At 38.7% G+C, this 11,339-nt stretch overlaps 2 protein-coding genes across 5 annotated transcripts; one reads left to right on the top strand and one right to left on the bottom strand.

Annotated features, from left to right (window-relative positions):
• Positions 1–1,427: 1,427 nt before the first annotated feature.
• LOC131319576 (transcription factor MYB17-like) lies at positions 1,428–6,956 on the top strand. 4 transcript variants are annotated; one of them, XM_058349907.1, is made up of 4 exons: positions 1,428–1,901; positions 3,008–3,234; positions 5,139–5,268; positions 6,100–6,956. In XM_058349907.1, the coding sequence occupies exons 2-4, from the start codon at positions 3,102–3,104 to the stop codon at positions 6,701–6,703; spliced, it is 867 nt and encodes a 288-aa protein (XP_058205890.1). In that variant the 5' UTR covers positions 1,428–1,901; positions 3,008–3,101; the 3' UTR covers positions 6,704–6,956. The 4 variants fall into 4 exon arrangements, with proteins under 4 accessions (XP_058205890.1, XP_058205891.1, XP_058205889.1 ...); XM_058349908.1 differs by having other exon boundaries at positions 3,042–3,234; XM_058349906.1 differs by having other exon boundaries at positions 1,428–3,234.
• Positions 6,957–7,177: 221 nt separating this feature from the next.
• On the bottom strand, positions 7,178–11,039 carry LOC131319577 (remorin-like). Its single transcript, XM_058349910.1, has 5 exons — positions 10,585–11,039; positions 8,837–8,902; positions 8,645–8,732; positions 7,979–8,060; positions 7,178–7,595 (listed from the first exon to the last, which is right to left on the bottom strand). The coding sequence occupies exons 1-5, from the start codon at positions 10,778–10,780 to the stop codon at positions 7,401–7,403; spliced, it is 627 nt and encodes a 208-aa protein (XP_058205893.1). The 5' UTR covers positions 10,781–11,039; the 3' UTR covers positions 7,178–7,400.
• Between the last annotated feature and the right edge of the window lie 300 nt (positions 11,040–11,339).

Below are 11,339 nucleotides of genomic sequence, written 5' to 3' on the forward strand. Positions count from 1 at the left end.
ATTTTGTTTATTGAATGTGTGCAGTGTGCACCATTATACTTTGATCCGTACAAGTACCCGACAGCGGTAAAATCTTACACAAGCTGGAAAAAAAAAGGTGATCTTTTGACCGAGTCCGTCATTTTCGATGCTTCATAGTGTACGGTGGAGTTTTGGTTTGCCTCTTAAAAAATAAATATTTATTTATAATTTTTAAACTTTTATTGAAATTAAAAAATATGTTATATAGATTTCGTTTGAGAGATCTCGATGAAATCTATCAAACATTGCAAAAAAAATTGAAAAATTATTTTCGTAAACCCATTATTTTTAAGCCTTGAAAATAGGTTCTTACTCTGTATTTCTTAAGGAGAGCTGCTATAAGTACCGACGAGAAACATAGGGACATCGTGTAGACCCTCTCGTTTAGATCAAGCACCGTACACATATCAGATGCCGTTAATTCTCGCAAAGACCCCCTCGTTTTTTTTTTTAGAAGTTTTGAACTGCTTGGATCGGCCGTCCTGTTGGCAGAGACGGCCCGGCGCGGCCGTCCATACGATTTCCTTACGTTTCTTGTTGGTACTGATAGGTTTTCTCTTATTTTGGAATGTGGAATAGGGCCTACTAATCTTTGACATTGCTTCCAAGGGAGGGCAACATCGTAAATTTTCACATCCTTTTGCATAGTAACAAAGAGAACAATAACTTATTCACGGAGATGTTTTGAACGATTCAGATTAAAAACAAACTATTATTGAGATCAAAGATATTTATTACCGGTCAAAATTTAAAAACATATCTCAACTATTCATTGTTGAGACAGACGGATGAGATTGCCCACCTCTGTGAATAACTTATTCTCAGTACGTAACAAATCACCAATTTTCGGTATAGTCACGTTGATGCCAATTAGACCTCGATATTTGGCCCAACGATCGTGTAACACTTTTTTAGAGTGTTTTGTCACATTAATTTAACAATTGCTACTACCATTCTATTCTAAAATTCTATCATGCCAAAAAACAAAACAAAAAGTGGACGCCAATTGACAAAAGTTACAACCTAGGCGACTTAACTCTTCTTTTTCGATTCTTTAAAAATAAATACTTATTTACAATTAATGGGATGGAGCTCGATCAATCGAGACTTTAAACTATATATCCAAAGCTTTGTTTCCCCAAATTTCAACAATTACAATTTCATTAAAAGATAATTTCACTCTCTCGCTCCCCTTTCCGCGACTTTGCGCAAAAGTCCAAAACTTTCAGCAATTGCATTTTCTTTTTAAAAAAAAAAAAACGATTTCACTCTTTCGCTCCTGTTTCCGCGACTTTGCTCAAAAGTCCAATACTTTCAACAATTACATTTTCTTTAAAAAAAAAAAAAAGATTTCACTCTCTCGCTCCCGTTCTATGACTTTGCGCAAAAGTCGAAAGCGTTAGGTAGCACATGGGGATGGATACCCATCATCATCTCACACCACGACAGCAGTGATTCGGTCTATATGGTCGGCTTGTAGCAGTAGAATTGAAGTCAGCAACACAAGAGGTCAATCTCTCCTCTGTTCTTTTCTTATCTCTCTTTCTTTGTCGACTGAAATTTACTCTCTTTTTCCGATCACACACTCTTTTGTTGTCTTTATTTGAGGGCACGCGTAAAGAACAACAGAGAGTGTTTTTCTCATCAGAAGAAGAGCCCAACAGATAAAAGAAAAAAAAGAATCGAAACGGAAAAAGTGATTCCCAAGCAAAACCCCTTATAAATTTCTAGTCGAACTAACCCAGTTTCCCCAATTTGTACACAAATAGTCCTCTCCCTCCCCCTCTCACTGTCCACCATTTCTGAACTCTGCTGCTGCTGCTCTCTCTCTAAAATGTGCCCCCATTTCCACTCTCCTCAACCTCACCCATAACTTCCCGGTAAGAATCACGCCTCATAGCTCTCTCTCTCTCTCTCTCTCTCTCTCTCTCTCTCTCTCTCTCTGTCTGTCATGCACACGCATGTCCACATTGATATCCGTAAATTTATGGAGTAAATTTTTTTGAAAGGCTCCGTACATATATATTTGGGTGTCTATAAAGTATAAACTATAGGAGTTTTTTAGTAGTTATGTTTCTGTTTCCTCAAAAAAAAAAAAAAAAGGGAGTATTTTGTTTTTCTTGTTTTGTTTCTGTCAATGGTGAGATTGCATAAATAAAGCTCGAATTTCACTGCAAATCTTGTGACCTGTCCTTTTCTCCGCCAATGTCATTTTTTAATATCTAACTTTAACTAAAGTGATTTTTCCACTTCATATTTAGCTTCTTCTTTTTTTGTCTTTATCCTTTGTAAAATTACAAAATTATTTTTTATTTTGTTAATGTTAATCTATTTTCTCACACATGCAAGGGTATGTCGTAATTTCAAGTAGGGGATTACAAATAGTGTAGCGTCAATAGTTAAAATTAGAGTGTCAAAATCAATTTTCATATTACTTCTCAATAAAAGAGGAGATTTGCAGTTAGTTAACTGACAGTCAGCAAGTCAGACGCTCGTAAATTCTTATATTCTTATGAATGAATTTCAACACAATGTCGTCGACATGGTGTAAACAAATTCATTTTGCTAAACCCAATTAATTGTGAATCTTAAGTTTTTATTTTTAAACAATTCAAGTGTCTGGACTAACTTTTGCGCTCTTTGACTAATCTTTGACTAATTCTGGAGATCAATTTCACCGTATGCTTGCGGGGTTTAATTAAGGCTGTCATGATCTGTCCTTCCATCCTTCCCTCTCGAAAACGTGACAAAAAGAGTCAGTTTGTGTGGGTGTGTGTGAAGAGAGTACAAGCAATTGAAGGCGAAGTCGCAGACGGTCTTCGAGGCGTCCGGATGTCGGCGATAATAAGCTTCGGTAGATGTTGATTGAGAGAGACACAGACAGAGAGAGGATCCGTGGCATTTAATACGATGAGATTCGACGTCTGACCACTTTCATTAACTAGTTGGAGTACTAACTTACATTAGTTTTCTCATGTGATAGCAGTAATGGGTATGTGAATCAATTACTACTGTACCAGTTGATCGAAAGGAGGAGAGAGAGAGAGAGAGATCTGAGAGAAGAGAGAGGAGAGAGAAGAATGGGGAGATCGCCTTGCTGTGAGAAAGATCAAGTGAGGAAGGGAGCATGGACTCCGGAAGAAGACAACGTACTTGTCGACTACATTGCCGAACACGGCCATGGTACCTGGCGTTCTCTACCCAAGCGAGCAGGTTTATTTAATTAATTACTATTAAATTCCTCATTTTTCTCTTCATAAATCACTTGCTATAATTCTTGATTATCATTTTCATTATGATTACCAGCAGCATCATATTGTCCCTTATTGGATTGGGCATGATTTCTTTGATTACTTGATGCAATTGAGATACATGTTTGCACCGGATAAGCTCATTTGTTGGTTTAATAGCTCTGTGTAGATCCCCAAACTCTCTCTCTCTCTCTCTCACAAGTTCATGTGGTAGGGTCTGTTTGGTTTGTTAGCAAGTGAAAATGGTAAAAGGTACAGTGAAAGAAAGGAAAGAACAATCTAAAGGTTTTGACCGAGTGGATTTGAAAAAACAAATAAATGTATATATTATCTGAGGTCACATATTCGAATTCCACGGAAGCCAAACATTCAAAACCTCAGGGTCACCGAAGGATTTTTCCGGTCTTTAACTTTGGGACCTCATAAAATTAGTCGAGGTGAGTCGAGGTGCGCGTGAACTGGTCCGGACAACGAGTTATCAAAAAAAAAAAAAAGAAGAGGAAAAGAACAAAAGAAATCTTGTTTTCTCGCATTTATTTATCTGACGAGGATGAAAAGTTAGGAAGAAAGTTGGTCATGCTCTATTGTTTGGATGTTACGAAAGTCACAAAGAAGTTTTTTTGTTTGTTTGTTTGCGGACAAGTTCATGTGCATATGTGATTGTGTGGGGATCTCTATTTTCCAATTTCCACCTTTTCTTGCTAATAAAATAACACAAGAAAATTAATAAAATTTGTAAATTGACCTTGCTACCCTCATCTACTTCCTTGGCCTGAGTCTGCTGGTTCTATCTCCATTTATCATCCATGAATACTACTTTTATAGGTATGTCAAAATCTATCTTTTGAAATAGGATTTTGGATTTGGGAAAATGGAAGTGAAAACATTCCTCAATGGTGGTGGAGAACATGTTGTGGCAGCAGAGAAATTGATTTACTGGTTGAAACTTGGGGGTGGAGAAAGTAATGGCAAGATTGAGATTCTTTAGGCCCAAGGGTTTTTTTGTTTGATGACACTCACTCACTCTTAAGAATGGTCCGTGTGAGATACACTTTCTGTCAGTTCGAATTAAAAATGTGACTGGGCACTTAGTCCACAAACCACAGGGAATTTACGTGCTGATAAATGAGAAGTCAGGGGTTCAAACCGCACATCAACTAAACCACACGGGGTCTAACTGAAGTTTGACCTATTTATTTCTTGGTTATGCAGAGATTGTAGAAGAAGGCCTTGGATTTTCTTTTATCTGTCAAAACTGCCCATAGGGCTACAAAACAGAAGAGAACGCATCTGAAATTAACAAACTGACTAAAGAAGCTGGCACCCTAGTAATCGCAAGACATTTGTTCGAGAAGAGTATCTCAGTATGAAGTGTGGCTCGTTGAAAAGGAAAGATTTGGAAGTCCATTATGATCACTGGATGTTTACAAACTTTGAAACTTAGAACCTCCTTGACCTGATGGGGGTGGTGTTACTCCTCAAAACCCCAAGGTCAAGGGTTCAAGGCTTGGTAAAGGCCAAGATCCAAAAAGAACAGAAACTTAGAACCTCACCGTAAAGCCTTAAACAAAGAACGATGATTACTAGTTTACTACTATGCCAATAGCTCCTGAAAAAAACTAGAAAGGTTGTATGTACGTAGAGTTTCACAAATCACCAATCAAAACTATAAGAGTTTTTTTTAGCCTCTATAAATATACTTGCAGTTAATAAGTCCCCTTGTCCCTCTATCCCAGCATCCATGCTTCAAGTATTAGGATGTCTACTTTTTTGTTATTTTTCATTGTGGCTTCTTGTTTTTGTAGGATGCAGCCTGTAGTTCTCTAAGTCCTTGAATTTAAATCATGAACTTTAATTGTGTATTAGGTCTCAGTCGATGCGGAAAGAGCTGTCGGCTCCGGTGGTCAAACTATCTTCGCCCCGACATTAAACGGGGTCCCTTCACTCCTGAAGAAGAGAGTACTATTATCCAGCTTCATGGCATGCTTGGTAACAAGTAATAAAATTTCCTCTACCCTTACATCCATGGGCTCCATTTCACTGAATATGGTTTGAGGATATTGCCAAGTCTTTTAACAGTTCACTTGACTTAGTGATCATGTCATATCACTGCCAGTTGTTTTTGGATGTTTGATTTCATCCTGCTTCACATTCACGAGAGTCGAAATGGTCCATAGGTTGCTCCTTAGCATACACACAAACTTGTTGCAAACCGTATCTGGGATGACATATTTGCAGGTACAACAATCACATACCAAGATCATCACAAGCATGAGCTAACACTAGTAAAATTTTCATAAAGAAAATGTGCCAAGTCGGATTGCTGGAATGTTGCGTAATTTTTCTCCTCCTTTGGAACTTAACAGCTCTATATATGGATTGAATTTTGTGACAGCAACTGTCATACATTCCATTAATGTTCCGGGGTAGTTATCAGAACTTAACTAGTACCCTGTAAGACTTGCCAATAAACTTGAACTCACCATAGAGTTACTACGAGCTTCATTCGAGCTGAGCAAAATAGATAACACTTTTCATTAATCATGTTCCCTCAGTTTTAGTACATACCTCACACTTTTGTTGAATAGGGAATGCTTAGAGAAACTCGTGAGGTTGAGTGATGTATATGGGATTGCTGATTCTGCTGTGCTCTACTTGGATAAATTCCATCTTGGCCCTAGGAGATGAAAACGCTGATGTATTCTAAACTTTAGGCTGTTCGTTCCCCAGAAAAAGTTTCTCTTCTTTAGTTCTCTAAACTTTCTTGCAGTTATGCAAACTATGGGCAGTTTCCGGTTTCACACGAACTGAATTCAAAAAATTTCAGGTGGGCTGCCATTGCTTCCCAGCTACCAGGAAGAACAGACAACGAGGTTAAAAACTTCTGGAACTCCCATCTAAAGAAGCGCTACTTATTTTTGGGCCTTAACATGCAGGCCTCCAAACTATCCCCTTCCTTCCAAAAGTCGATCGATATGAAACCCAAGTCCCCATCAACTGCCCACATGGCACAGTGGGAGAGCGCCAGGGTAGAGGCTGAAGCCCGTTTGTCGATGGACTCGGTTCTCAATCCACCGTCAACTGGTAAAACAGACTCCGATTTCTTCCTTCGTCTATGGAATTCTGAGGTCGGCGAATCATTCCGAAAGATTAACGAACAGTATGGAAGAGAAAGCCAAAGCCCAAAAACATCTCAAACATCCTCATCGATGAAAGTTGGGTCTGGTTCTGGTGACCAAAAATGCCTGGAGGAGTATAAGAGTCCCAAAAGTTTCACAGATGATTTGATGGTGGGTTCAGACTCCTCGAATTCGTATGAATTAGAAGACGACTCTTCGGATTCAGCGTTGAAGATGCTGCTAGATTTCCCGGGTGGCAACGATATGGGATTCCTACAAGGACAGCCAGATGATGTCTCCATTTTCCTTTAACAAATAGAGCTGATGGTGCTGCTCTGTTATAGATTATGATTTCCAATCTAGTAAAATTAACTGAGTTTCACCTTACAGCTTCCCAGACTTCAATTGGACCTGATGGTTACCAAATTAGGCTCGGGTAGTGAAAAACGATTTCCCCAGTTTTGATGTTAAGTTGGTAACTACAAGGTCCTGACATAATTGGATGTGTTTTTGTTCTCTACCTTACATTTTACAATGCTATATTATGGGGGTTTTTTTTCCGCAAGTGCTCAATGGGTGTGCGTAAACGGTGATACTCTATCCGTCCCATAACGGACAAATAAATTGGGACTGAGGGAGTAAGTTTTTTTTTTTTTTGCTTTTTCCAATTCTTCAGCTATGTATCCCTGCTGTTATTAGCAAATTTGTTTTCAAACAGCCTCGAATTATATCGGAGACGTGAATTTTTCATCGTGATGCATTTCTATGCTTTACATGATACAGATGTACACACCAAACCTATTTATTACAAATTCAATAAGCTATTTTGTCCACATGGTATAAACACAAATCCATCCCTATGCACACCAGAAAAATGAACAGTAACAAATTATCCGGCAAATAAACACACTACACCACACTCAATCGAATAAGTTGACAAATAAATCACAAAGAAGCTACTTTACAAACAGGAATCCATGAGTTCGAACCGGACTAGATTCTGTCATCTTCAAAAGCACCCAAGCAGTTTCTTGGGAGCAGTTCCAGTGGCACGATACTTGGCCGCTATCTCCTCCGCCTTGAGAAGATCTTCGCCACGTCTGGCTTCGATGATTGCCCTCTTTTCTTCTGCTTCCTTGTGGATGATTGCTACCTTGTTTTTCATGGTCTCCACGTACGTAGCCTTTTGTTTCTCCAGTTTCTCCTGCTCACATGATTTACAAACAATATCTGCTCTGATTAAAAACTACCCCTTTTCCAGTGTGCTGACATAAAATTGTACCCACTTTTGAAATCTATGTTCGGTTGGAGTTTTGAGGATTGTTTGCCGTACTTATTTTCCCAGCATCATATCGTTGTTTAGTTGACATATTGAAGCTTGTTTTGCAAGAGTGTTTTGTAAAAAATATAACCCAATTTTTGGGAAAACATCATATTCTGCAAAGCCATTCTGCTTAAAAATGAGTAAGATACGAAAAATACGGGTGCTTTCGTTACCAAAAACAGTTTCCCACCACATAGTGGTCTGCAAAACTGCAAGCACACAGAAAACACATACTGGTCAAGAAAAGAAAAAAAGCTTCTTACCACCATCCTTTTCAACTCAGCGTCTACATTAGCTTTCTTGGTGTTCTCCCATGCTCCAATTTCAGATAGCTTTTTCTGTGCTCTGTTCAATAATTTCAGATTGTAAGGTCCGGTATACATTTCTGTTTTGATTACTGGGAAACAAATATCTGACAATGTATATAGCCTAGACCCAGGACTCTCAGACTATTAATGGGTTTAAACATAAAACAGAAGCATATCACGGTGCCTATAATCCTTGGCATATTGTTTTTTGCGAACAATGTCGAAGGGGAAAATGGTAACAGAAATAACGCAAGATTCAATACACAATACACAATACACAATACACAATCCACAATCACGATCTGATCAAGAAAAAAGCCCAAGAATACACTACAATGCCTGCAGTAACGTCGTATGTTTCAGTTATTGGGTGAACTTCCACCCGCACTTCACTATGATGCCAAAATAGAGTAGCGCTAATATGTCAGATTAAGATGGTCCGGATTCAGTGATTTTCTCGTCAAATTTGATTTTCCGTAAAAGAATTATTTGGCGGAAATAGTGAAGATAAACTGCAAGTCATAATCATCATCATGACTTCGTCATAGTAATTCGGCAGAATAAACTTCGCAGTTCTTGAGGAAAAAAAAAAGAGTGGTTTCTATTCAAGAATACCCTTACTTGTTTTCTGCTTTTGACTTCTCACTTTCTTCCCATGCTCTGATTAGAGATATCCTCTTCTCTGTGGCAACTCGGGCCAGAACAGCATCTGAAAAAAGTAAGATAATCGCTTTTAATAATTCAAGCTCTGTTTTAGGTAGAAAAAGCTTCGTATGAGGTAGAAAGAGGAACACTCAAGTAATTTCTTGTTACCTCTGTTGATAGAACCCTCAGCAGGTTTCTCTTCTACAGGTTTCTCATCCACAGAATCTGGAATATCTGCATTGATAAAAAAAGAGAAACTACTATAACAAAAAATAAGATTGGCGAAATTTGCGAAGGTTCTTGTTTGGGATTTCAAAACTTAAGGACACTGCATTACACAAGCCAAGAATTGCCAACTTTCCTGTCTCTTAAGCCATACACAAGTTCGTACCAACAGAACTCAATAGGGAACTACTTATAACTTCCTATGATCATTAGTTGCCCTAATCTTGAACCATAGGTTCAATTGTTCCAAGGAAGTCCCTTTAAACACATAGAATTGAACCATTAAACATAGTCGTCATGATCACTTTCATGAGATAGTACATCATACTCATTTTCTAAACTAACTCTCGATTGCATCTGTTTTGTTTGTTTTAAGAAATTAGTAAAGATCATACTCACCAATAGGCTATACTTTGTGAACTAATTATTAAGTCACCCAACTGTGTTTAATTATTTACAAATCAAATTAATGAATCTGTTTCTTGCTCATATTAGGTATTAGTATTGACAAAAACATAAGGCCAAATAGAGTATACTCCGTGCCAAGTGTCAAAAGATATTAAATCCAAAAATAATCCTTCCTGCATAACAGCTTCCACACACACGCGCGCGCACAGAAAGAGAGAGAGATCCACTGGCTTTTCATTTCCTGATTTTGGTGTTACAACTGCTTACAGGCACTCTTCACTGGCTTTTCATTTCCAGATTTGTGGTTATCTAACTGATTAGTGCTTTTCATTGAATATCTGAATTTTTTATTTTGAACTCAAAATCTGAAAGCTCGAACAAATAAATTATGCAATATTGGCCGGAACCAGCAAGAAGTTAAGCAAGCTAACCAACTAAAAATTAAATCTATAATTAAATTAAAAGAGAAAAGCTCCCAACTTCACAACTTAAACCCACAAGATGAATTCACGGATCCAGAATCTCCTATGCTGAATACGAAACAAAATTAGGATATGAACAGAAGAGAGTACTAAAAGAATTTCTAAAGAACAAAGTAGAAAAGAAAATTAAACCCTCGATAAATCTTCTTCTAACTCTAGGAGGACAAACATATAAATCAGAATTCTTGATTTTGAGTCTCTATACTCAAAACTCCACACCAACCAAAACAGTACTAACAGAATTATCAAGTTCAGATCGAGTTTTTTCCTTCCCAAGAAACAAAAACATTTGCATAAATCACAAGGAAAATAATTTTCGCGCTCCACTTTTGTCGCAGGTGCTCCACTTTGTTTATGAAGTTACTAGTAACTTTCACGTTAAAAGTGGAGGGCCTCCGTACAAAAGTGGAGCGCCAAAATCAGCATTCAAATCACAAACGTAGAGAATCAATTGGAAGTTGGAGGTTCTTGGGGCCACCTCAACCCAAGCTTATGCGTGTGAAACAGTTGTGGGAGGGGCAGGTGCTGTAAGAATTAGTGTGCGTGTAAGCTGTCTCAGGACACAATACCCGCAACAACAAAAAAACATAGCGAATGAATTGAATCGCATCTTTCACCCGACAGAGTAACTCCGAAGGACTTTCGGAATTCTTCAAGATAACAGAGAATTGGACTAGTTACCCAAAAAGACATCGAATTGAAATAAATATTTGTTGTGTGTGTGTGTGTGAGTGTGCGTGAGAGAGAGAGAGAGAGAGAGAGAGAGAGAGAGAGAGAGAGAGAGAGAGAGAGAGATGTTACGTCCGACGACGGCGAGGGATTTGGAGTCATCGGGTTTTTCTTCTGGAGGAGGGGGAGGTGGTGGAATGACGGATTTCTCCTCAGCTACGTCTGTCGGAGCTTCGGTGGGTTCTGGAGCAGGGGCCGGAGCCGGAGGAGGTGGAGGCTCCGACGGGGTCTCAGATTCAACCTTCTTGGGCTCCTGAACTTCTGCCATTTCTTTCTTTTTCGGCTACCAAGAAAGAGAAAGATGATGATCCCACAACTCACTCAAAGACAGATAGAGAGAGAGAGAGAGAGAGAGAGAGAGAGGGAGCGGAAAGAGAGGAAAAGGGGTAACTGTCGCTGGCTAGACTAGCTGGATTTGGTGGGTATGGGTGGCCAATTAAGAGCTGGCACGGAGTGTGCGTATGCGTTATGAGAGAGAAGCCTTAGTTGGGTTCGTCGGTGAATTTGCTCTTCATGCATTTGATCAATGTTCAATTTTTGGACTTAAGCCGCAAGAAATTAATTCTTGTGAATTTCTAGACCAGGCGAGGATCACTTGTCTTGACCGGATCGATCCTCGCCTGGACCGGACCAAAAAAGAAATTATTTGAGATGCGAATAAGTTGGCCCGAACATCACTAATTGAGAAAAGAAAGAAAAGAGGGGAGAGAGAGAGAGAGTAGACAATTGGTGAAAATATCCGTTTTAGGAAAAGCTAAAAGCAAAGATACGCAAGTGATAGGAGTATTTTGATGAACATGACTGTTCGTTTTTTTTTTTTCTTTTTT

The sequence above is a fragment of the Rhododendron vialii genome, chromosome 3a, assembly GCF_030253575.1.
Source record: "Rhododendron vialii isolate Sample 1 chromosome 3a, ASM3025357v1".
Classification (NCBI taxonomy): Eukaryota; Viridiplantae; Streptophyta; class Magnoliopsida; order Ericales; family Ericaceae; genus Rhododendron; species Rhododendron vialii.

Coding starts and splice junctions, on each gene's coding strand:
- LOC131319576 (XM_058349906.1), top strand. CDS start 3,102: ATGGGGAGATCGCCTTGCTGTGAGAAAGATCAAGTGAGGAAGGGAGCA. Junction 3,235..5,138: donor TTCTCTACCCAAGCGAGCAG/GTTTATTTAATT, acceptor ATTGTGTATTAG/GTCTCAGTCGATGCGGAAAG. Junction 5,269..6,099: donor CATGGCATGCTTGGTAACAA/GTAATAAAATTT, acceptor AAAAAATTTCAG/GTGGGCTGCCATTGCTTCCC.
- LOC131319577 (XM_058349910.1), bottom strand. CDS start 10,780: ATGGCAGAAGTTCAGGAGCCCAAGAAGGTTGAATCTGAGACCCCGTCG. Junction 8,903..10,584: donor ATCCCTCGCCGTCGTCGGAC/GTAACATCTCTC, acceptor TTATCAATGCAG/ATATTCCAGATTCTGTGGAT. Junction 8,061..8,644: donor AAGTCAAAAGCAGAAAACAA/GTAAGGGTATTC, acceptor ATTATTGAACAG/AGCACAGAAAAAGCTATCTG.